Source organism: Dreissena polymorpha, chromosome 6 (assembly GCF_020536995.1).
Source record: "Dreissena polymorpha isolate Duluth1 chromosome 6, UMN_Dpol_1.0, whole genome shotgun sequence".
Taxonomy (NCBI): Eukaryota; Metazoa; Mollusca; class Bivalvia; order Myida; family Dreissenidae; genus Dreissena; species Dreissena polymorpha.
The window spans coordinates 35899850-35925829 of record NC_068360.1 but is presented as its reverse complement, the minus strand read 5'-3'; the positions used below and the strand labels follow the sequence as shown (position 1 = coordinate 35925829).

Sequence of the window (25980 nt, the reverse complement as noted above, 5' to 3'; positions counted from 1 at the left end):
TTCGTAGTTTCACAAAATTTAACGACAAAAACAGAACTCTCCAAATTATTCAATCGTTTCGCGTTGCAACGCTTTATAATTTTTAGGTTTTAAAATCGTCAAAAGATGCATATAATGGCTATATTAGACCATGGTAAATGTTCAGTATTACTGTTTCCTCTCAAATATCATAACTAAAACGAAAATTTGCGAATCTGAAACAACTTTTTTCAATTTTGTCAATTTACCAAAGCGTGAAAAGATCCCTTTAAAGCTCAAGCTCAAAGCTGGTGCAATTCCAACGATATTTCCGGAAACAGAGGCATACAAAGCTTCAAAGAAAGCTCCTCTAAATCCCAACGACCTTGGACCAGGGAAGCACAACCGAGCGAAGTATGGCGCCTATTCTGAAAGGAACCGGTAATTATGTTTCTAATGACTAATCTATGCTTGTTTATTTTGATATTCACAGTGCTAAATGATTTTAGTCTGATTAGTCAGCATATTATTACAAATGATTTCAAGACATTTGTATAAAAAAATGCGTTGACATCTGGTTAGAAAAATAATGCACAATAGTCTCTGATGCAAGTTTATTTCAAATACTGGTCAGGCTAATACAAAGGAGAGGAAGCTGTACTGTAGAAATATTGTTTGACCTATAGACTACAGTATTCTCACACATTGTTTTGTCAAACATTTGAATCCGCAAACAAATTATAAGTATTTCTTCACAATATTAACCATGCATTATATTTAAATAAATTATATTAAATCAATAACATAAAGGTGGTCTTATAAGCGCAATGGTTGATATGTGTCCTTCTCAGCTAGGTGACCTGAGCTCAAGGCCATTTCCTGTATATTGTTGAGTAATGTCAGAGCTGTTGATGGTCAACATACAGGATGGATTAGGTTTTTCTGGATAGTGAGCTTTCCACTCAGAACACATCCGCAAAAAATGGAAATCCTTCTGTACCAAGTAGCTGGAAAATGCTGCTCATATGATAATTCCAATTTCATCCACACTTTAATTCCAATTTCATCCACACTTTAACTCTTTGCATGCTGGGAAATTTGTCGTCTGCTAAAATGTTGTCTGCTATATTTCTAAAATTAGCATTTTCTTCGATTTTTTTCAAAGAATATTATCAAAACAGCAAACAGTTTGGATCCTGATGAGACGCCACATTCTGTGGCGTCTCATCTGGATCCACACTGTTTGCACAGGCCTTCAAAATTCGGTTCCTGCACTGAAAGTTAAGAGTTAAAAGTCTAGTCAGTTTATAAGGAATGCTGGGGCACACATGGGTTCGATCATGTACAGCCTTATGCTCAGTATGGATATGCCTAATTATTTTACCTTTTAATATATATTTTTCAAAATTTTCTTATATTTGTATGCATGTATGAATCAATGGCTTAGTGACAAACAATTAATTAAAACACTTCTCTTATTAATAAGGAAAAATAGGTTAATCAGTGGAACAGCTTTAAAACTGACAAAAACATTCAATTTGATAAATAAATAAGACTAGCTAACTCACCAAAAATATTCAAAGTATAAAAATAATATTGGGCTTATTTTAATTACATTTCCATAAGATAAGAAAGTATGAGAGAATCAAAGTGCTGGTAAAACAATAATTATGTAAACTTTCTTATACTGATATATTGAACAAAATAAAAAAAAGTACTGTCTATTACACAGATGATTAAAAGACATTGTAAAAGTAAATTTGAATACTGAAGTATTAATAAAAATATTAATAGTATTTACTAACACCATTCAGCATGCTGTATTGAATTATTCAGATAAAAATGTAAATTGAGAAGGGTTTTGTGCATGGACTGTAATTATTTGTACAATTTATTATTTCTTAAACAATGAACAGCTTGGCAATTTCTGAAATAATATTCTCTAGATTCAATTAAATATAACAAAGCACATGATTGCTTTCTTAGTTTCTTAAGTTTCAAGAATGTCCATGGTTACCAGTCAAATTGACACCAGTTACCAGTGTTGTGTATTAATCCATACAGAACTGTGTCATGGAGTTTATGGCTATTTGGTTGTTGAATAGCGCCTTATCTTTGGATATATCACAAGATTATGGTAGAACACAGTATGGTTTCAAGATAAAAGATTATTCCTAGCCCAATTAAATCAACAAACAATCATAAAATGTATTACTATCAGACCAGTGCCCTTGCTTAGCTAACCAAGGGGTGCAGTTCCAAGTCCCACCCAAGGTCTCACTATACCCTACACCATGCTCTTGTGTGGATTTTATCATATGATTATAAAGGAAGTTGTATTTATCAATAAATTAATATAAATGTTCAAACTGAAACTAGTTTTATTTATAATAGAAATTGTGTTTTCAATTAACAATCATTTTATTAGAAATATTTACTTAGTAATTATAATGAAACACATGCTTTTATATTAAAATTATGCAAATGAGATAATATGGCTTTGTGCACTGAAGAGCTCTTTTAAGAATTAGCACCCTTCAATTTCAAAATCCTAAAAGGAAACTGATCAGACTATCCCCACTACCACTCAAAGGCTAATGATTGCAATATATCTGTCAGGTTCTGAGAAAACTAGGCATAATGCCTGTGCGTAAAGTGTCGTCCCATATTAGCAGTCCGCACAGGCTAATTAGGGACAACACTTTCCGTCTTAACAAGATTTTCAGTAAGAAGGGACTTCCTTTAAACAAAAAATACCATTCCAGCGGAAAGTGTCATCCCTGATTAGTCTGTGCGGACTGCACAGGCTAATCTGGGACAACACTTTACGCACCTGCATTATGCCCAGTTTCTCAGAGTGCGACACATATTATTTCAAAGTTCAATAGCATAGTTTGGCTTATATTAAGTGATATAAACATTTGTGTCATTCTGTCATTATTCTGTGTGAATTTATAAAAAGTAACATGACAATTATTTGTAGGACCCATATTCATCATGTGTGGAAGAGCCAGATGTCTGTGAAGAAATGTCTTGTGAACAGTCGCCTGTTCGGATCAGTTATCCTGAATCACATTTTGATAATGTGTATTCGCAGTCATCACAGACATCTGAGGTTCGTAATAATGTCAATTAATAATTAGTTTGTTTAACAATCTCCAAACAATGTCAATTATTAATAAGGGTGTTTAATTATTTCCAAACAGCCTGTTTTTTTATGTGATAGGAGTTACATATTTACATTGGCTTGAAAAAAAATCCTCAATTCTTGTGATATAGTTTTTATTCTTTATTTTCTGTTTCTATACATGGGGAAACTTTCTATTTTTTTATGCTCCCAAAGGGTTGCATATAGTTTTTTAACTGTCCATCAGTTCGTCCGTCTGTCAGTCCGTCCAAAAACTTTAAAATTGGTCATAACTTTAGCAATATTGAAGATAGCAACTTGATAATTGGCAAGCATGTGTATCTTACGGAGCTGCACAATTTGAGTGGTGAAAGGTCAAGGTCAAGGCTATCCTTCAAGGTCAAACGTCAAATATATGCTTCAAAGTGGCGCAGCAGGGAGCATTGTGTTTTTCTGAAAAATTCAAAATGTTCATCATTTCAGACGGTTGTATTTCGGCCAACAGAACATAAGGGATTCACTGTCAAACCACAGGGAAAGAACTCTCCTATCCTAAGTACAAGGCTGGACACCATGTGGTTAAAGCAGTTAAAGAGAATTGCACTTATGGTAATGTATTCATAATGAATTTTATTGTATAAATAATAACCACAGATAGCAATATTGAATTATCTTGTTGAAGAATTTTTTTTTGCACATAAAAAAAATACATTACAGCTTACAGAAATCACCTGAACTTGTCCAATATGTTGAAACAAAATTTAGAAATTATGATTCTAAAATCTGGTGATTATTCTCAATGTAAAACAACATTAAATGTATTTGCATGTTGAACTTGTTGAGTTTTTAGAATAATCTTGATACAAGTCTCTTTTTCTGAACAGATAGTGAAATTATCTAAAATATCAAAATAAATACATGAGTTTACATGCAATCTTTTATCAAAATGTTTGGTTTCTTAAAGCAATAGATTTCTGTAGTACATGGTTGACGACAACAATACAAAAAACATTCATTGTTTATTATTCTCTAATAAGAAGGAACAATTTATCAATAATTATAGTTTATTTTAATATAACTTTCAGACTATGTTGATGAACTAATGGCAGAGCTGCTTAGGATGAAAGAGGAGTACAAGAGCGATGCCAATGCAAGGGCTGCCTCTGGCAACATTCTGTTTTCACCGCCACCCGTCTTCATCTGCAAACAGAATCCTGAAGTCAGAGGCTGTGCAGAACCATCGTTCGCGATTTAATTAGCGAACAGGAATGGAAATTAGTGGTTGCCCGTTTTGTTGTATAGTTATCTATTACTTTTAAAGAAAGTATTGGTTACACATGACACTACATGTACATAGTACTGGGCGCGTTGAGGCTTACGATGGGAAACCAAAAAACTATAGATGGTTGTCCATGTGGACAACCAACTGTAAAACGTTAGTTTCCATCCCTGGCGAAGCAAATCAAATGTATGAGTCGGACGGAAATCTCTGGCTGCCACAGCGCATGACGGAAGAGGTCGTCGATCCTTCTTGCTCTGACGGTGCCAAATCCAACGAGCCAGTCTTCTATATGCAATGTATCTGTATACTCTGAAGTTATAAATGTATAAGGATACCATTATGATAAATATTAGTATGTTTAGTAAAACAAAGGTACTTTTCAACTTGACAATTACACAAGCCATGCTGTGGCAGATTCTTACTTAAGTTTACAGTTTAACAAACTTATTCAGCTTGAATATAATATTATATAATATATATTTTACTGAAAATATGTCAGAAATCAGATTTTGTAAGCAACTTCACATCATGTTGTAGCAGGTTGTTATTCTAGTGTACTTTTTAAAAAATTAAACAGCTTGTATTTATATTTTTATTTCAAATGTTGAAAAATAATAAGGAACTGGCATTTGTAAGAAACCAAAAATCATTGTGTAGCAAATTGATACTTCATTTTACAATTAGATAACCCAGTCATCTTGTATACACGCGTATTTTAATGTTGATTAAAATTGTTGTCTTTTTTATGTTATTTATCCACCGCCAGAGGCGGAGGGATATTGTTTTGGCGTTGTCCGTCCGTCCGGCTGTCCGTCCGTATTGCACTTTTGTGTCCGGAGCCATATCTTGGAAGTGCTTTGGCGGATTTCATTGAAACTTGGTATGAGTATATATATGCATAAGAGGATGATGCACGCCAAATGGCATTGTACACCATCTGTTAAAAACAGAGTTATGGCCCTTTGTATCTTGAAAAAATGCTTTTTACTTTAGGCACTTTTGTGTCCGGAGCCATATCTTGGAAGTGCTTTGGCGGATTTTATTGAAACTTGGTATGAGTATATATATGCATAAGAGGATGATGCACGCCAAATGGCATTGTATACCATCTGTTAAAAACAGAGTTATGGCTCTTTGTATCTTGAAAAAATGCTTTTTACTGTATGCACTTTTGTGTCCGGAGCCATATCTTGGAAGTGCTTTGGCAGATTTCATTGAAACTTGGTACGAGTATATATCCCCCGCCAGAGGCGGAGGGATATTGTTTGGCGTTGTCCGGCTGTCCGTCCGGCTGCCCGTCTGTCCGTTACTTTTGTGTCCGGAGCCATATCTTGGAAGTGCTTTTGCGGATTTCATTGAAACTTGGTATGAGTACATATATTGATAATAGGTTAATGCACGCCAAATGGCATTGTACACCATCTGATAATAACAGAGTTATGGCCCTTTGTATCTTCAAATAAATGCTTTTTTAGTGTCAAATATAACACTTTTGTGTCCAGAAGTATATAGGCGGGGGATATCAATTCAACGAATTTGCTTGTTTTTATATTTGTATCAAAACATATTTACAGTATGAAATACAAATGACAAGTTCACACAAAACATTGTGTTATTTAATGTCTACAGTGTATTTTCTTTACAAACAATCTGTCCTGGTTTCATAAACATTTTTAATAATTAATGACAACTTACTCATGTATTGGTTATTCATCACCGATGGCACCATTTACATCAAGGAACTCATAAAACGAAACTTCAATGACATCTGGATGTAGACAGTTAGCTTTGAAGCCAGTGTGCTCAGTTATGCACTTTACCCCTGCCTCGTCCATCCTTTCCATCAGCTCTAGGTATTCTGTGCAGCATTTGCACTCAATCTGCACACGATATGGTGTGCAACATGAACATGCACACCTGAAAATAAAAGAAATACGTCGAATTGCAATACAAACATTCCTTCCTAATCAGAACAGGTTCAAGTATCCGTTCTAATTACAATAATTAGACCATACAACCTAGTCATATTCAACAAGCTTGTACTGTAGAATAACAATCAAAGAATTTATTTTTTTTTTGCCGACACCTGCATGTAACAAAATTATATATTTACCAATCCGTATTCCCAACACGATGGTCGTCTTGGGCATCGGCAAAATTTTCCTCGCTGTCCGAGTCAGATTAAAAAAAAATCTGATTGACTGTCACTAAATTCTGGCTCATACATATACGGTTGAACGGAAAACTCATCGTAATCGCTATCATCTTCCATTTTTCAACAATTTTTTAACTAAAATTGCAAGATATAATACATCCGAATCCATTTATTATTTGCCGGCTCGTAATTGAGTCGTTATTGAGTGCCTGTTACGTCACTTCCGGTTTGAATGAAAATGGCGAGAACATCGGAATGTGTGAAAAATCGCGACTTTGTTCTATTCGTTCTCGCTAATAACACCGTATTTGAAATGAAGTGAGGAGCGAAATAGTTCAGATATGCACTAAATGCGATAAATAAAGGTGTTTTACGGGTTTTTAAAACCGCGGCAGGTGAACTTTAAACAGGTGCTGATGGTTTTCTCGGGTTTAATTGTTTATCAATGTGTGCTAGAAAGCAAACAAATATATGTAATAACACTTATATTGTATGATTAACTAAATTTTGCTTATAGATTCATGCTTATAAAATTAATTTCATTTCCCAAATCTATTTTTATAACCTATCTTATTGCATACATATGACAAAGTAATCAACTAAGTATTACAATATCTACATGGAAGACAAGCAGTGGCTTAAAATAGTGTGACCTATGAGGCTATGTGCCATTAGATGGAGCTTGATCTTGTACTGTAAAAGGAGGTAATTGGAAAGCCACTAAGGTTCCTTATTAAACATACCCTTATTGTTGACAGATATTCGATACTTGGTTTAAGAAAGGTTTATCCTTGTAGATCTAAAGCTTTTACTGCTTAATATGTTTATGCTCAGTATTGTATTTCCCATCGAATGTAATATTTTGGACCCATAAGGGCCCCATTTGGGCGTGTATATGGGTCCCAACTGGGCACCCCATGTGGGGCCCACGCGAGATTTGCAACCGGTAAATATGAGGGACTCATATAGGCAAAATATGGCCCCATATGAGTCCCTTTACGGACATATGGGTATAATATGAGCCTTTTTTTGGTCCCATGTCTGACATCTGGGTATTATATGAGCCCTATATTTGTCCCTTGTCTGACATCTCGGTATTATATGAGCCCTTTGGGTCCCTTGTCTGACATCTGTGTATTATATGGGTATGTTGTCTGACATCTGGGTATTATATGGCCCTTTATGTGTCCCTCGCACGACATCTGGTTGGTAAATGGGGCCTTCGTGATACCCGGTCAGTATGGATGTCTACAAAGGTGATATGTGTCTCCAATGTTATCCCGAACCTAAGAATAAATTGCTTTTGAAAAGGTAGAGATTCTATTTCGATTCAACAAAACAATGTTTATTATGACATTTAATAAGTGAAAAAAGTGAGCATAACACATGGTTACAAGCAAATCTGTTAAAGGTGTGATTCAAACATCACAACTATACTTTATTGCATTAATTTGTACACACAAGGTCCTGGCATATACACCAGTTATACTTGCATATACACCACTTAAAGTAAAAATGAACATACTTTTTGTATCAAACAAATGTCACAAAATACAATGTAACAAACACAATTGTTAACGTACATGCAGACATCAAACAACAAATGTACCTAATCGAAGCCTTTAAAGTACATGTATTTAATAAGTCTATCATGAGATGACTTTTACTACTAACAGTTCCATTATAATATATACATAAGACGACAAACTTTGAGGATAAGTGTTAAAACAATGGTTGTCAACGTATATGATAGAATTAGGATTTTAAATCTTATTGTTCACACAAAAATGTTACAAGTGTGTCAGTCTGTACGAAATATACCTTGGGTTGCTTACAGTTAAGCCCAAAACAACTATTAATTACTCAAAAATGGAACATTCTTTAATTTTATGACTTACTAGACTTTAAACAAAGTTTATGTAAAATTATCTTACTATCTATCGCTCTCTTAAACGGGACCTGAACATTCTGACCAAGTTTCTAAATGTGTACCATGTCAAAAACCGACAGCACAGAATATCCAAGCTTACAACCAAAATAAGTAAAATGCTGCATACAACGGAAGTACTACTCACAAAATACTGAAATCAGTTCTGTCAACGAAACTCAATGATCCAGTAACACTCAGGTTGGCAAACCATCACTTATAAAACATGCACACGAAGCTACTGATACTTTTTTTAAATATTTTAATTTTACCATGCAAAGACAACAACATAAATCAAGATATGTTTTCCAATAAGCACTACATACACTAAAATAGTTAAATGCTTGCCAAATAATACTGACTAAAGCCATTTCACTGTAAAATTTCCCAATCACTTGGAATCTAACACCTGCATAGATTGTAATCATTCAAAACCTTTAAGATACCATTTTTAACATGCAAGACCCAACGGTTACTGCAATTTTGACCCATCAACACCTAAAGGGCACACTGGAGCTACACTTGGTTCTTAAAACAAGTAAAATCACTATAAACTTACGAAAAATAATGTCTGTGATGTTTAGGCCCTGAAACTTTCTTTTCACCTTCAGGCCCTTAAAATTGTATTGCTTTGCTAGGCTTTTGTCAATCAAGGTTCTCATGGTACGGCCAACAGTGTCATGAACATCTCGGCTACCAAGGTCAGCTATACATTTCACCTACAAAAATCAAAGTTTAATGACAATATTTTCAATTTAAAGAAGTGAAGCCAGAATTTTGAAGTACATGTGTACATGAGTTTATGTATAATTTAACCATGTTTTGTACATTTCAATCATGCATATTCTCATTTCAGTGATACATACTTTTTTCATATGTATTAAATCAGGGATGCACACAATATGGATAAATGTAGATAAAACATGAAATAAATCCTGGCAAATCACAAAATATTATGATAAGATACATGTATCACTTCCAAATATACTTACAACAGAGCAAGTGTCTGTTTCATCCTCCAGACTGTTCTCCAGTGCCTTCAAGTCACCCAGAGTCTTCAAGTGGAAAACGATTCCCTCTGGAAGCTCATTGAGCACAGCTGTCTCTACCCAAACTATGCCTCGGGTCATTAGGAGTTTTAGAAGTCTGTTGTCGGCTTTCAGCGTCTCATTTATCGACTCCAACTATGTTAAATTTCTTAATTGTTCAGCTCCCTTACCTTCCTACTGTCGAAGGCAGCGTTTAAGACTGGCTTACTTACCATCGTGGCTGCTGGTGGCCTTCAAAGTGAAGGTCGGGATGTGAGGAACGCAGGCGGTGACGCTGGCAGTGTGGGTGATGTGAGGAGTAAAGGGAGAGGCGTCGGCAGTGCAGGTGGTGTTGTTTGCAGTGCCAGTGGTGGTGATGGCAGTCGCCTTTCCATTGGTTTTCTTCACAGCTGCTTTCCGATTCAGCTAGACTACGTCGCGCACTACAATGAAAGCTGTACTTGCTAAAGATCTATTGTTTTATAAAAAAAAGTATTTGTCAAACTGTCACATTATCACGTGGTCATCATTGCACTGTCATACAAAAAGCTTTGAAGATAGAAACATTGAACTCGCTCATATAGATCCTTATTCTACGCCTTAAAAAAATGAAAATTTAAGTGAGAAAGATCAAAATTAAAATGCGAATTGACATGTGTGATAAAACTAATTAAGCCGGAAATTCAGTAGCATATCATCTATTTGTGTACGCCTTCTGTAATAAAAAGTGGTGTATTGGTTAAGCGAGTAGTGAAACATATCTTACATGTTTTTGTTTTTGATGGAACTTTTTTTCATTTGACTGAAAATCTGACGTTTCATCCGCTTTTGTTATTTTCTACCTCAATAACGAAACATAGAAGTTCCTCTCTTAAAAATTGAAGATATATATGCACATTCCCTGGTTATCAGAGAAAAGACCAACAATGAAAGGCGTTGTTTCAACTGGGCTAATGACTCGACACAAGATTGGCCACAACAGAGCATGTGTTATTTCGAAATAATACATCTTTTAATACAATCGAGACACCAGAAAAAGCTAATTATTAAAAAAAGACTATTCATGTTTCATTAAACACATGCTTAATTACGTCCTTTTCTGTAATGAACGTGTAATATGGGTCCTAAATGGACACCATATGGGCACACACAGATGCATTTTGGTAGTTCTATTGGACATTTAAAGTTATACACGTGTGCTTTGGGGTTTTGTTTATAAAAAAATTACATATTGGGCTAAAATGGGTTCCTCATTGGCGCATACATATGGAGTTGTTTACATTGGGTCCCATATGGGTACTGTATTTTCAAATCCGTATGGACCTGCCCTGATTCAGCCCATATGGGGCCCATTAATAATGTTTGCTGGGTATTATTCATGTTTAGTGAAAAGTGTGAATGTAGATAACTCTAAACATGAGTTAGTATGATTTTACTTTAAAACATACTAAAAAGGCTCTTTTTGTTTGTATATAATATATTAAAATTATTTTATTTAGTAGTAATAATCAGTACAGAAAATTTGTCAGATCTTTTGTGTTTTGTATATAATTTGATATCTGTTATATTTTTTCCAGGCTTCAAAGGAATGGCGTGTTGTCACAGATTTCTTGGATCGTCTAGTGCAAAACGAGTCGGCGATTATTTCTAGTGGCAACCTTATCACCATAGACCAAGGTGTGATTTTTATCTTATATAAGCGTTTGAGATCTTCTTTCATTCATAATATGACGTCACATTTCTTGTAGCTTACTAAGAGTATTCGATCGTACTATGTCTTTTATATAAGGTAGTTAGATCAAATAGCAGCTAAATCTTGTCAATAGGTTTTAAGTTGTTATAATTTGCCTTTAATTTACAAAATGCTTTAGAAATGACTTTCGGCTCATTGTTTTTGTTTGGAGTTCAGAGGCAAATAAATTAAATAATTAGGGTGCTAGCCCGTGTGGTTTGATTACAAGCAGTAGTATGACAAAAACGAAATTACAGAAAAAGCAAAACTTCATACATTATTTTGATACTACTACAAAATGATATAAATTCTAGCTGTTTAAAACTATTTAATTCTGATGAAAACATACACATCGGTGTTTTGCGATGTCAACCTGACACGAATATTGAAATAATAGTGACTTCATTCCTAAACATAGAGTAAACAAATAATGATAAAATATTATGTTAAGAAACGTAATACAGCTGCTAAATTAGTTTAATGTTTACATGTTAATGAACTGTTCTGATTAATTTAGACATGATTTGTTTGTATCACTATGTTTGCTTGATCGCGTGTTTAAGCACGTGCATTTTATTTCAAAAGTTTTTAAAAACAATTTATTCGAATATCCGGAATTTCTTTTAACAAGATAAGTCCCCGCCATTTTTGTTGCAACATTCTGGGTCTAAAGAAACAAGCTGCGACTATTTTATTATTTTCCAAGTGATATGAGATACGAATTAACAATTTTATTCATTTACACCAAAACAATATATATAACTTTGTAAAATAGAAGCATCGTTTACATGTCTTGCCCTATGTTGGTGAAATAGTGTTCCCAATAATATACTTGCTGAGTTTGCAATCCTGTAAAGTATGATATATACGTCATTAACTACGTAGAATTAAAATAAAAGCTGTTGAGCACTCTTAGTGAACCTTAGTCAGAATATTTTTCTCAATTTTGTCTTGTCGGTAATCAACATTTGTTCATATCGGGTCAAAGATAGATTCTTAGTTTTAATTATGTTACAGAAATAGAATGTGCGTATAATTACCAACTTTTATATAAAAGGCCATGATGATTTCTTTGACTCATTTTGTCCATATTTAATCTTGTTCTAGTATTGTAAATATGATCCACTTAGTGCGTGCGCTCACATATTCAGCAATTTTCATTCGCACATGTTTTAAGCCCCCGAAGGGTGGCATAGAGTTTTTGAACTGTCCGTCAGTCCGTCCATCTGTCTGTCTGTCAGTCAGTCTGTCCGTCCTTCTGTCCAAAAACTTTAACATTGGTCATAACTTTTGCATTATTAAAGAAAGCAACTTGATATTTGGCATAAATGTGTATCTCATGGAGCTGCACATTTTGCGTGGTGAAAGGTCAAGGTCTAGAGCTGTAACGATTTACCCATCATTCGATTCGATTTCGATACCAAATGGTCCGATTCGGTTGTTTTCGATTCGATTCAAATTAAACTATTTGCTGCTTATTTTGTGAATTATTTCATGTTTGGTTTGTCCAGGACATGAATTAATATGTTTGGTATCTGTTATTAGCTTATTATGTTGAACAGGTAAAGTGTTTAATATTTGAAATAAAATTTAAAAACGCAACATTGTTTTATACGTAACAACTTTATTGAACACAACTTCATGTCGAGTTATTCTTAAATAAGATAAAATGCACAATTTATGACATGTGTTTAACAGAAAAAAATGTAATTATATAAACAACTTCCAGTTGACTTCTTAACAGAATGCACACAGTTAAGTAAACAATCCAAATGTATTGAGGAATAAAAGACAGAGCTCCAGATAAGGGTCGTATTTTCGTAATTACGAATTATTTTCTAGTCCGTTACGTATTTATTTTAAAATCTTGTCGACCCATTAAGAATTACAAAATCAAGTTACGAATATTATTTTAACATCGGTTCGTATCGATTTTAATTGAGTTGTTTTCGCGTATTAAAGCTCTTTGAGGTGCTTATATAGAATGTTTATCGGATTTGTTTAACAAAGCGCATTTTTTCCAATAAAAGCGGCGTATATCCTACCGTAACCCAAATTCGACGACACCTAAATTCGACGATGTTCTATTTGTATCGATTAAATGGATGATTATTGTCTTGGAATCATTTCAAAGTAATACATCAGAGTTTAAAATTGTTATTTTGTGCTATTAAACATTAGACATTAGAAAGACATTATAGAAAAGATCTTATACGATGTTGTATGTTCAATTGCCGACAAAGTCGGAAAAGCTAAACAAAAACGCGAAACGACGGGTCCAAACTTAAACACAAAAAAAAACATTGAACGAGTGGAAGGGACAAGTTCCGTGGCTAATCGTTGAAAAGATTGAAGGGGAGACCCGTTTTAAATGTGAAATATGTAAAAATTCATCTAAGGCATGCAATCTAAGCACAGTTTGGGCATATGAAGGTATTGGAAAAATAAAATTGTAAAATACTGAAAAGACACTGTTGAACTCGTATAAATAAAGTTGCTAGTATGTTTATTTTGATTTTTTTTGCATGAAAATAACCATTATTATTTATTTTTAGGTCATTTAGAAAAAAAAGAATTATTTTCCAAAACTTAGTAGTAACGTTAAAAATAAAATATTAGAGTTAAGAATTCTTTTTGAAAATCTGGTAGTAATTTAAGAATTTCACAAAACCTTATCTGGAGCTCTGAAAGAGATCAAACCATCACATGGGTATAATTTAGTAACAGTACCTTTTTGTAATCAAAATGTAGGTGATACAAATCACATCATTATTTATTGCACACGAACTGACTGGATTTCCTATAAGTCCAAGCAAACAACTTTGACTAGAATATAAGAAATCCAACAAACATCTTTATAAGCACGAAGAGATCAAAACAAGATACTGTGACATGGCAGAGACTTTCTGTATGACAAAAAGAGAAAACATCAGCAAAGGTATTTAGGTAACTTGGCTTTCAAAATCGACTTGAAAATGAACAGAGCTAATGTTGTAGACAAAACAACTTCAACATTAACATATACAAATACATGTATGTTGTAAGCATAAACAAATCATTTGTTAACACTGTCAGTCTCACGGCTTGTTCAATTTCTATCGTTTCTGACTTTAGAATAGGTCATCCGGAATGATGATGTTTCGCTTGAGAGAAACGAGCATGTTGATTTATCATCTGATAGGCATGCCCGCTGTGCCGTAAACACATAACCTGCAGTGGAGAATACCCGTTCACTTGCAACACTTGTTGCGGGTATGCCAAGTAGCCTCTTTGCATGTTTGGACAGCAAAGGATACTTGTCCTCCCTCGCCTTCCACCAACTCAGAGAATCACTGACCTCACAACCGTCTTCAGAGTTCAAAGGGAGAAAATCTTCTTCCTTGTAGGACACCATTTCAGCTCTCATCATATCAATGGATGTTTTCGGTGGCTCTGCCCAAGCAACAAATATGTCACCGAACAAATCAGCTAGTTCACCACCATTCGATGTACTGGTGACTTCTTTCTGTAGTTTCGAAGGGGGTTCTTCTTCCTCCCGCGTGGGTATAGTAGACACCGAATTCTCACTGGGAGACGTCTTATCAGGTGCCTCATCCTGTATAAAAAGAAATGAAAAATCGTTAAAGTTATCCTGTTAATACCATGTACACCACATGTATCCACACTATATTAGGAACTTTTATATGCAAGGTAAACTCACAATGGACTTAAACGCTAGCTTTTTACGGAGAAAATTAATAATTAGTTTATTTAGATCTGGAAATACTAATACAGCCTCAGCCAGTTACATGCCTGGCATATTGGAGCAATCCCTGCCATGTTCGGAATACTGCTGTACACGTTGTGCCTGGAATCATCGTCAAGGTAAGGTAGGCTCTAAAACCATGGATCAAGGGCTGAAGTCTTCAGAAGGAACTCCAGGATATTTGCCACAGAGTACCTTATGAAGTAAAGTATGAGTATGTCAATATATTTCAGTAATTGCAACCTTTTTGCTTTCCAATCTATGCAATAAGATATATCATTGAAATATTTTTTAAAGAGTTCAATTTACTAAATATTTTTATTTCTTATTAGCAATATTTACTGTTTCCCTTGAGGAATATGATTATTTGATATTATAAACAATTCCAAGTAAATTGAAGTAATGCATTTACGTTATGATATATGTTATTTCTGATTATTAAATCAAATTAAGCAAACCTTCACCTTGGTTTGAGGTAAGAGCTGATTGCTTTATTGATATCTGACGCCAATGAGTTATCAGACGGTGAGATCTCGAGATATCCAAGAAGCATTTCTTTTAGCGGATGTATGAGTGATACAGTCGGATGTTTCTGGCTACACTTCATTGTCGTTTCCGTCTTCAAGGGTCTCAGGACTTCTACATTCTTTTTAATGTTCTGCACATCACTCTTTGATAGGGTTGCAACATCAGTAACTTTCTTCATCTCTACCAAGGCTGCATATACAGGTGTTTTCTGCTCAATATAGCGGCTGCACATGTCAAAGCTTGAGTTCCACCTAGTCGGCACATCAATCAGCAGTTTGAAGTTTCCCTAATCGCGACTGCATCAGCTTAAAACATCTTGCGGCTGACATGCTTTTGTGGTACGTACGTAACTACACGTCGCACCCTACCCAACAGTCTATCTACTTGTGAGACATTCAAGCCCCGTTGTGTTGCCAAGTTTATGGTATGCACAAAACATCCAATATACGGACCAAGGCCAGATTCCTTTACAGCCCGAACAATATTACTTGCATTGTCAGTCGTTATGGCAGGACCCTTACCATAACGCGCAAGCTGCCACTGTGTCACTGTCCCTTGTAGTCCGATGGCCAAGTTTTTAGCTGTGTTTAAACCACCAAATTGTTTCGTTTCAAGGGTATAGTTTTCTACCTGCCAGTCCTTATAAATAAAGTGGGCTGTTACAGCCAAATAATTCTCAGTTGCTCTTGATGTCCAAGAATCTGTGATAGCAATGCTGTCCCGATCTTGGACAGATTTCCAGAGTGCTTGCATTACTTTCTAACTAATATGTGATCGACTAGGGACTTAATACCTTGGTGCTAGTACGTTTAACATGTTCTTGAAGCCACAACTTTGAACACTACTGTAGGGACGCATGTCTTGGGCCAAAAAAACAGCAATAGATTTAGTAATCAAATTCGACCTGTCAGTTGTCAGTTTGGATTTGAAATCAGTCAGTTTCATTTGACCCGTTGTCCCTGATTTTTTTTTGCTAACGTGTTAAAAGAGCTTGTCGTGGGAGATGAAGATTTCACATCGGAAATATCAATCGAGTGTTTTCTCTGTAAATGTTGCCTCCTGTGTGTATTGCTATCAGATTTAGGGAATCTTAGGTAAACAAAACACGTTTTGCAAGTTGCTTTCGCATCACAACCTTCGCGAAACCCGAAATGTTCCCATACTATTGATTTTAATTGTGACGGTGCGTCTTTCAGCGTTGTTGGAGAAGCCATTTTACTGGCTGATGTAATGCGCAGCATGTTATTAATTCATTCATTGGATGCCATATTGGCTATATATTGACCAATCACAAGACGTATTACAAACGACAAGTCGGATTTGGAAAGTAAGGTTTAAAATGCGGATTAATCGGTATTGCAGTGAATCGAATCGAAATTGGCCGTATTGGTATCGAAATCGAATCGGTGGTGCTGAACAGGTTTTTCGATGCATCGAACCGAATCGTTACAGCTCTATCAAGGTCATCCTTCAAGGTTTTATGTCAAATATTTGGCTGCAAAGCGGCGCAGAAGGGGTCATTGTGTTTCTGACAAACACATCTCGTGTTTCCATATAAGCATTATCTACCTACAAATATATTCAGAAATTTTGGAATCGTCAAGTCGTCCTCGACCACTGAAATTTGACGCAAACCAACACAAAGTCCTGAATTCAGAGTTGAAGCTCTTGTACACGGCGTTGACCAGGGCTCGTGTAAATGTCTGGATATTTGATGAAGACCGTGAAAAAAAGGCTCCGATGTTTGAGTATTTCAAGGCACGCAAACTGGTGAAACATTTGGAAGTACAAGAAATAAATGAAACAAGTATGATAATGCATATATTAATCATCTTTTAAACAATGGTTTCCTTGCAGTTTTAAGTATTTACTAAATCATATGAATTCTGTTTCGTATCATGCTTTACTATTCTGCATTTATAGCCTAAATATTCCACTGATCAAGGAGGCATTTTTTTGCTTTCCTTATGTATTTGGTATCATATTATAATACCTACAACAAGAATATGTGCATGGCGAATTTGTCCATGTTTGCACTCCAAACGAATTCGAGTTGTGCGATGATATGTGGGCCATAGTTTTTTTTACAGATAATACCTTTATTTCATGTATTTGCTAAATGAGTGAAAAACATATGCTACATAGTTCTTACTTAAAATAAGGAATTTATAATGGATTGACTGTTTAAATCAGGTCTGTCAGAAACGGTTTTTGCTGAGAAATCAAGTCCTGCAGATTGGCTGCGACGAGGCGATGACTTTATGCGCCACTCTCTGTACACAGTGGCAGCCAAGTGCTTCGGAATGGGGGGAGACCATGAGAGAGAAAAGGTGGCTCTTGCTCATGGACAGGCACTGCTGGTAAACCATTCGTACATATTGTATATACTGAAAGGATAATGATCAGGTTTTTAGTCTGCTTTTGACATACGAGTGCATGTTTAACCGACTTAAATTTAATATGCTTATCATTGATCATAAGAAACCAATTTACACTTAACGCAGTATTCAGCCCCGTAAAATTGGCTTATTTTTTCCACAGGTACCGAATTATTGCGGCTCAATAAAATTCAAGGTTCTGTGTTTGAATTAAACCGTCCCCAATATGCATGCTGCTCCCATATTATTATGTAATATGCTCGGATATTAGAATAACTGATATTTTTTTCTTGTTCATTGTGCCCTTAAACATGCCATGTTTTTATTTGTAAGCGCATGTTTCAATAAGTGATTTTTAAACATCAGTTTAATTTCTTTCAAGATCTGTTGGTCTGGGTTTGTGAGATAAAATAACTGCCACGCGACATTCAAAGTTTTGGGTTTGGGATGAACGTATTTGTACAGTCAGTCTCCTTTTACAGCTGATTCAAGAAAAGCAGGTGTGAGTCATTGATAAAAATATGTGAATTAGAAATCAATTAGAAGACGTGGCGTGTCTTAAAAATGTTTTATTAGTAAACTCAATAAACTGCCAGATATCTTCAATGTTAAGCCAGGATTCTCAAACTGCCTACTTGTTTTTACTTGAAAGGGTAAACTATGTTTCCTTAGGCATCAAGACTTAAAGATAAGCCTCATCAGATGCGAGATGAGTTTTTACATGCGGCTGAGCTGTACCTGGAGTGTAACAAACCTTCAAAGGCTGCGCTGTGCTTACAGAATGCGAAAGAACGAGACCTCGCAGCTGAACTCTTTGAAAAACTTGGGCAGGTATGGTTCATCAGTAATTTTTTGTTAGCTTTAGAGGAAACATCGTTTAATGTGTGCGTTGACTTTTACAGAAAAGATGGGAATAAAAGTTGTGCGATAGGCTCAGCCGCTCTGGAAAGCTTCACTATTTTAATAGAGTAAATACGTTACCTGCTATCTCCTAGCTATTACCTTCCAAGGTGGGTTTATTTTCCCCTACCGTTTTTACCGGAGGGGACTTAATATGATTTGCGCTCTGTGTGTCCGTGAGTCCGTCACACTTTTCTGGATCTTGCGATAACTTTTAAAGTTGTTAATATTTGTTCACGAAACTTGAAACATGGATAGATGGCAATATGGATATTATGCACGTCATTTCATTTTGTTCCTACGTCAAAAATTTGGGTTGGTATGGCAACAAATAATTTTTTATGACAATGGTGGAGCCAGTAAGGGGAATATATTGCTTGGTAATAGTCTTGTTTATCTTGAAAGATTTCTGGATAAAGCCGGGAGCCACCACCTATGTACTCAAAGTAGAATATTTCGGAACATAGTATAATATTACCTATGCAGACGACACCCTACCAAGAGAAATCCCACAATTCAATATTCTTTTAAGAGGGCAAATGTAAACAACTCAATTTTGTTGGTTGTAAAATCGAATTTATTTTTCGATTGGTTAACAGTGTTCTCGTGGGTTATAATTTGGATCAGTATTATAACTTGTTTATCTATTGTTTATCTATATGATTTCTGGATTTTCGTTTCGTTTGTTGTATTATTTCGAGTTTAATTTATGCCCTATGGGCAGAATGTATTCAAGCGTACACGTGACGTTCTCGTTTACAATAATAAACTGGGAGAATGTTAATCATTGCCGTTTATTAGAAAATTTTAGTATTTGTTTAACAACTTATTATCGAGTTTATTTCGGGTTATTGTATTAAACTTTTTTGTATGGGACCTTCGCCACCGTACACCGTGCAAGACGTTGACCACGTGGCCTTGGCCATGCATCGGTCGACGTCAGACCATATGGCCTCCGCCATACTTCGGTCTTTGCACGGTACCTGGCAAGACGTCGACAACGTGGCTTTGGCCAATACGTCGGTTGACGTCAGACCATATGGCTCCCGCCATACATTGGTCTTTGCCCGGTGACGTCGGCCAAATGGCTTTGGCCATGCGTCGGTCGACGTCAGACCATATGACTCCCGTCATACTTTGGTCTTTTCCCGGTAACGTCACCGGTCATTTATAACCGGTCCGTTCATCGGTCACCGTTCATTGACCGGTCCGGGCACCGGTCACTGGTCATTGACCGGTTCGAGCACCGGTCACCGGTCACAGGGTATTGCCAAAAGAAAGATTGGCATTTGTCTTTTTGGTCGAATTGGAAAATCGAATTAATTTTCCATTGATTTGTTGTGTTTTCTTTTGGTAATTGATTGGATAAGTTTAATTTCTTAGCTATTGTTTTCCGTATTATTTCTGTGTTTTCGTTTCGGTTGTTTTGGCTTTTATGCTTCAAACTCGTGGCTCGTGCGGACATGGAAAGGCAAAGTGGGATTCCCAAGTTCTTGCCGTTCATGTACCGGATGCACGTAAGATACAATGTTCGTTCTTCGAAGGTTGGTCTGAAGACTATGCAACGTCCAGAGCCACAATCGTACAGAAGCATTTGTTCCAGGGGTAACGTGAAAGACATCGACAATTATACTTTGGTGATACGTCGATCGACGTCATACCATATGGCTCCCGCCATACATCGGTCTTTGCCCGGTGATGTTGACCACGTGTCTTAGGCCATAAATCAGTCAACGTCAGACAAAATGGCTCTCGCCATACTTCGGTCATTACGCGGCGACGTCACCGGTCATTATATGTCCGGTTCATTCACCGGGCTCCGGTGCAAAGAACCGATCACCGGTCTACGGGTATTACCCGGTGACGTCACCAGCCATATACTAATATTCCTCCAGCCATGACTAGTCATCGCTGTACTAGTCCTCTGCTTCAACGAGCCATCATCAATACAGTTTTCCTAGCAGTTATCGGCGTTGATCCTTAAGAAACACTTACGCTTACTTCTGGCTAGACGTTGGTTCGACGTCAGACCATATGACTTCCGCATTACATCGATCTTTACCCGGTAATGTCACCGGTAATATTATGATCGGTTCGTTCACCGGGCACCGGTCACCGATCATTGATCGGTCCGGTCCGAACACCGGTCTTCGGTCATTGACCGTTCCGGATCGATCTCCGGTTACCTAGTGACTACCCGATGACTTCACCGGCCATTTTATGAAGCCCCATGGGTATCTTCTACCTTACCTACTTGTATACCCCTGGCTGCTACTCCATCGAATCCAAATTCTTTATGGATTCAGCATTATTCAGGACACTTTTCGCTTTTCATACCGATACTAGAAGTTTATGAAATACCTACTTCTGGTATTCCTACTTTTGTCTCTGTCTCATAAAAGCCAAAACATGCAGACCACTGGTCTTGCTGATGGTTCGGCTGATGAGGGCTCGGTGTTTAACGTTTAGGCCGAATTTTACTATTGGACCATTATTAATCAGGTCTATGAACTTATGTTGGAGACCTTAGATTATGACTTTTGACCCTACGGCTACACGCTCTGTAGTCACCGTCACGGAACAGTTGGTCCACTAACGTGAGCCCGGCAGTTTTAGCAAAGAGACGTCTCGCGTTGAACTCCGCCTTTAAATTGGATTTACTATTATGTCTGACATTAACAAGCTTCGCTTATTATGCCAGTTGTTTCTACCCCTATCTTAGTTAATTACTCCAGGTTGGCGTATTGAGAACTGAGAAAGAGCCGATCCATAGGTATAGCTAACCAGCTAGAACACATGGCGGCCACAACCTTGTAGATGACTTGGGAGGTATTAGACTCAGATCCTGGGGCCTCAGTTACTTCGTGCCTTATAACTTCATCTTTTGCAGTCGACGCAGTTTTTATCACATAATGCTGCGTGTTCAATGTCCGAGATGCTAAGGATCCTTAGGGACCTTATCTCTCTTCCCTGCCTCATGTTTCGGTTGGAATCAGGCGTGAACTCTATCAGAACTGCTCTTGAAGGCAGGATACCGGCGGCATCATGGCTGACCGGGAAGACCAGACATTTGCTTCTTAGCGAGCAACATTCTGGTCATTACCAAGTGGCTTTTAAGCGTCCAGCTTCTTAACCCCTGGCAAACTCGACAGCCAAGACAGCTAAGAAGAACAACCTTTCTCTTAAGACTTTCTTCTCTTCCACATCCGGCCCCTAAGAGGCCGTCTTTGTATAACACGTTGTCTTCTTTCAGAAGTCGTTTGGTAAGGATTTTTGGATAAAGGCAACCCAAACCGGGTCAGAAGACTGTCAATTCTTCGACCGGCAATGGGGGACCTCCCGAAGGTAAGCTCTAGGGACCCCCCTTTTTCTACCGCCATCGACTCCGATGCCGGAGGTACCAGTCGCGGCCATACTTCGGCACTGCACCAATCGATAGCGCCTATATTTTCAAACGCTTGGGTTATTCCCTTGTTACAAAAGGCCTCCACCTTCCCGCGTCTGCATACATCTAGTTTCTCCACCTCCTTATATTCCATATTTAATTCTCGGATTCTTGGGAAAACAAGCGGTAGAAATGGTTCAATACACTTATTTTGCAGGATTATACAGTCTCCTTTTCTTGGTTCAAGAAAAACGATTACTGGAGACTGGTCATTTACTTTAAAGTGTTCAACACTTTCTAGTCACCGACTTTCAAGTCTGATCGGAGTGGAGAAATTATGGCTTAGCGCGATTTTCCCTCTCTTAACAGGAGAACCGCTTCTTCCTCCAAAACCTTCCTTACATCTCATACGGATGTGAGTAAGGTAGGTTCGGGGCGCTTTCCTGGAACCATTCAGCCTGATTTATCAGGTAGGTGGTCTCTTCGGGAGTTAAACCTGCACATCAACAACCTCGGAAAGCGATCAGTCTTTCTAGTTGTTTTTTATTTCCAACACATCTTCGCAACTCCTGTGTGATGGTTTCAACAGACAGCACATCAGTCGTGGTTTACATCCAGGAACAAGGGTGAACACATTCGCACTCCCTGTATCTGGAAACCATGAACTTTCTTGTTCTTTGCAAGAACCTCAATATTTCTCTCGTCAAACACATATCAGGTCGTCTCAACGCCTTGTCGGACAGTTAATCTTTCAAACACCAGTTTCTTCTGTCGGATCGGACACTTCATCAGGAATTTTTCTCACGTTTGATTGTTCACTGGTCGACATAGTTGCGACCAGAGACAACTAAAGACTTTTTCTTTACGTGAGTCCAGTTTACGATTCAGCAGCGTGGGCGCTTGTCGCACTTTCGTCTGATTGAAAACAACTGGAAGCTAACATCTATATCTCACCCATACTATTCCCCTAATCTTGGAGAAATAGGTGAGCTCTTGCCATATCTTTCTGGTCGCTCCTTGGTGGCCCAGGAGATTCTAGTTCTACGACCTTCTTAGTCTCCTGTACGACTGTTCCAGGAATCTCCCTCACAGGTCATATCTCCGATCTCAGAGAGACAGATTTCATACGGATCCAGACATGTTGCACTACATGTCTGGCCATTATTTCACAACCCCTACAGAAGAATGTTCTAGACGCATAGTGGATTTTCTCATCTATTTCTTTGATGATAAGAAACTCTTGCTTATCTCCATCAAAGGATACAGACTTTGCTTTCGCATACCTTGGCTTTTCGTAAGTCATCACAAGTCTGTTCTGACCTAGCTTTTTCGGAACTGTTCCGAGCCATGGAACTTCAACGCCTGTTTCTCGTTCCCTTACCTCTGAATGTTTTTTGTCTTGCGTTCTTTGATCGCTTATTATGGCTTCCTATGAACCCCTTCATCAGGCTGCTTTACAGTTCCTAACTTGGAAGACCGTTTTCCTTCTAACTATTGCTTCAGCCAAACGGAGAAGTGAAATTCATGATTTTTATTTATCAAAGACGGCCATCTTCGTTTTGATACGATTGCTCCGTCATTTTCTAGAGTCAGCCAAAATTCCTTGATAAGTATCAACTCCCCTCTATGGCTTCTAACCCTTCAAGGCCCAAGTCTTTCCAGAACTTGTGGACATGAAGATGAAAATAGACTCCTCTGCCCAATCAGGGCTTTGAAGTTCTGCTTCAACAGAATTAAGTCCACTCGAGGTTATCGCAAGAGACTCTTCATTCCCTTTTATAAAAAAAGGATGGGAGGGGTAGCGATGTTTCTGCGGTTTCTATTTCTCGTTGGGTAGCCTCGACTGAGAAAGGCTTACTATTCTTTCTCGTCTAGGGATTCTTCCCTTGTTTAAGAGCAGAACGCATGAATTGCGAGCTCTGTCAACTTCATGGGTGTATTTTAAGTGAGGCTGTTTTTGGAGAAAACCGGAGGTATTGTCATAGCCTGCTCGTCGTCCGCCGTCCGCCGGCGTCGTGATAAAACCTTTACATTGGCTTTAACATCAAAGTGCTTTCACCTACAACTTTGAAACTTCATATGTAGATGCACCTTGATGAGTTCTACACGCCACACCCATTTTGGGTCACAAGGTCAAAGGTCAAGGTCACTGTGACCTGCATTTTTTTTCAAGCTTTGGCAGCCTAACGTGGCACCCGTTATGCGGCGTTCTTGTTATCACACCCCACTTTCTGACGTGCTCCATGATGTTTTCTGGAGGAATCCGACCACCTTCGTTTTCTTGAGTACCAATAAGACAAGTTGTATTTGTTGGATCATATTGTGCTTTCACTAACGGGATTGTCTTCTACGACATAGACATACTTACTCTTTGCTGAGAAGTCAAGTCAATACCGTACTAACAAATATTAGCTGATAATCCTGGATTTGGATTCTGCTATCATTAGCTGATAACCCTAGATGTGGTTTCTGCTATGATGGGATTGGGGAGTTATATGCGAACCTTCCCGCCGCAGTTGCAAATTCAGCTAGGAGATGGCAGGTAACGTATTTATGTTATTAAAACACATTTTTAAGTTAAATTCATTTTTATTGTTTAAATACATACCTACCACCCCGCTAAATATTTTTTTATATATTGAAGAATATTGAATTGCGGGATTTCTCTTGGTAGTCTGTCGTTTGCATAGGTTACATTATACTATGTTCCGGCCTATTCTACTTTGAGTATATAGGTGGTGGCTCCCGGCTTCATCCGGAAATCTTTCAAGATAAATTAACCCACCTTGGAAGGTAGTTGCTAGGCGATAGGTATTTTACTAATTAAAATAAATTTTACTTTAAAAATGTGTTTTCATGTTATTTATATATCCTGGTAGCTTTTCCTTTTTAATATCTGAACAACTTTTTATTTGATCCAATGGATGAACATACGTTAAATTTGATAACACACAACATCTGCTATATATTTCTTTTACAATTGTGCTAATGTTACCTAAAGGCCCATTTTAAATGCCTTACAAATAATTAAGTTATGATTTTGTGGTTTTGCTTCTCAACGTTTTATACTATATCATATGAATATTATGTTTTATATGTCGTAAACTTTATTTTACAGTATGACAGAGCTGCAGAAATCTACAAAAAAATGAAACGATCATTAGCCAGCAGCCGATGTTATGAACAGAATGGTAACTTTAACGAAGCTATCAAAGTTCTGTGCAATAACGAAAACTTTGATATGGCCATAGACACTTTAAGAAGATATACCATCTTAATTAAGGTCAGTATATTGTTGTTTTCTTTCTCTATGTAAATGATCTTAAAGTAACAATTTGATCAACAATTAATGGACCATGGTTCTATTGTGATGATTTATTACTGACAGGATCTGGAACAGAGAGGATTGCCAATCCCAATATCCCAACATCGTCCTGACGCCGCCTACACTGAGGAAAGGCTGAGTCACAGGTTTGCATTTTTTTTAATTTGCTCATAAATGTCATTTGGTATTTTAAAGTATTAAATCTAGTTGTTATTCTTTTTTCGAGCCAGGTACGGTAAGCTCTATGAAACAGTCACTTTGATCGAGTGAATGCGCGTGCGTTCTCCTCAGCTTGTCCGAACTCAGTTCAACTGTACATTTCCTATTTATCGTGTAATTTAACAATAATTTACCACAAAAAGTCACCATAATGAGACGGCTTTAGCTTGGAAAGCCTATATTTATTGACCTCTAAGGTCATGTCACATTAAGAGGTCAAAGAGGTTAAGTGAAGAGGTTACCTTCATCGTAAAACGCCACTATATACTATAAATTTGTGATTCATATCGG

At 37.1% G+C, this 25980-nt stretch overlaps 1 protein-coding gene and 1 long non-coding RNA gene across 3 annotated transcripts in view; both read left to right on the top strand.

Moving 5' to 3' along the window:
* The window catches only part of LOC127833548 (TPR and ankyrin repeat-containing protein 1-like), a 139827-nt gene that overhangs the window by 100432 nt on the left and 13415 nt on the right, over positions 1–25980 (top strand). The window contains exons 42-47 of one of the 2 annotated variants that reach the window (XM_052358855.1): positions 11055–11154; positions 17068–17289; positions 17676–17842; positions 18533–18691; positions 25264–25428; positions 25534–25616. In XM_052358855.1, the coding sequence (XP_052214815.1) occupies positions 11055–11154; positions 17068–17289; positions 17676–17842; positions 18533–18691; positions 25264–25428; positions 25534–25616 (896 nt within the window). Of the gene's footprint in view, positions 1–11054; positions 11155–14323; positions 15250–17067; positions 17290–17675; positions 17843–18532; positions 18692–25263; positions 25429–25533; positions 25617–25980 lie in introns of those variants that run through there. The other variant, XM_052358856.1, reaches the window with a different exon arrangement.
* LOC127833549 (uncharacterized) lies at positions 236–4320 on the top strand. Its single transcript, XR_008027472.1, has 4 exons — positions 236–399; positions 2942–3073; positions 3569–3694; positions 4171–4320. It is a non-coding gene; the product is annotated as an uncharacterized LOC127833549 (long non-coding RNA).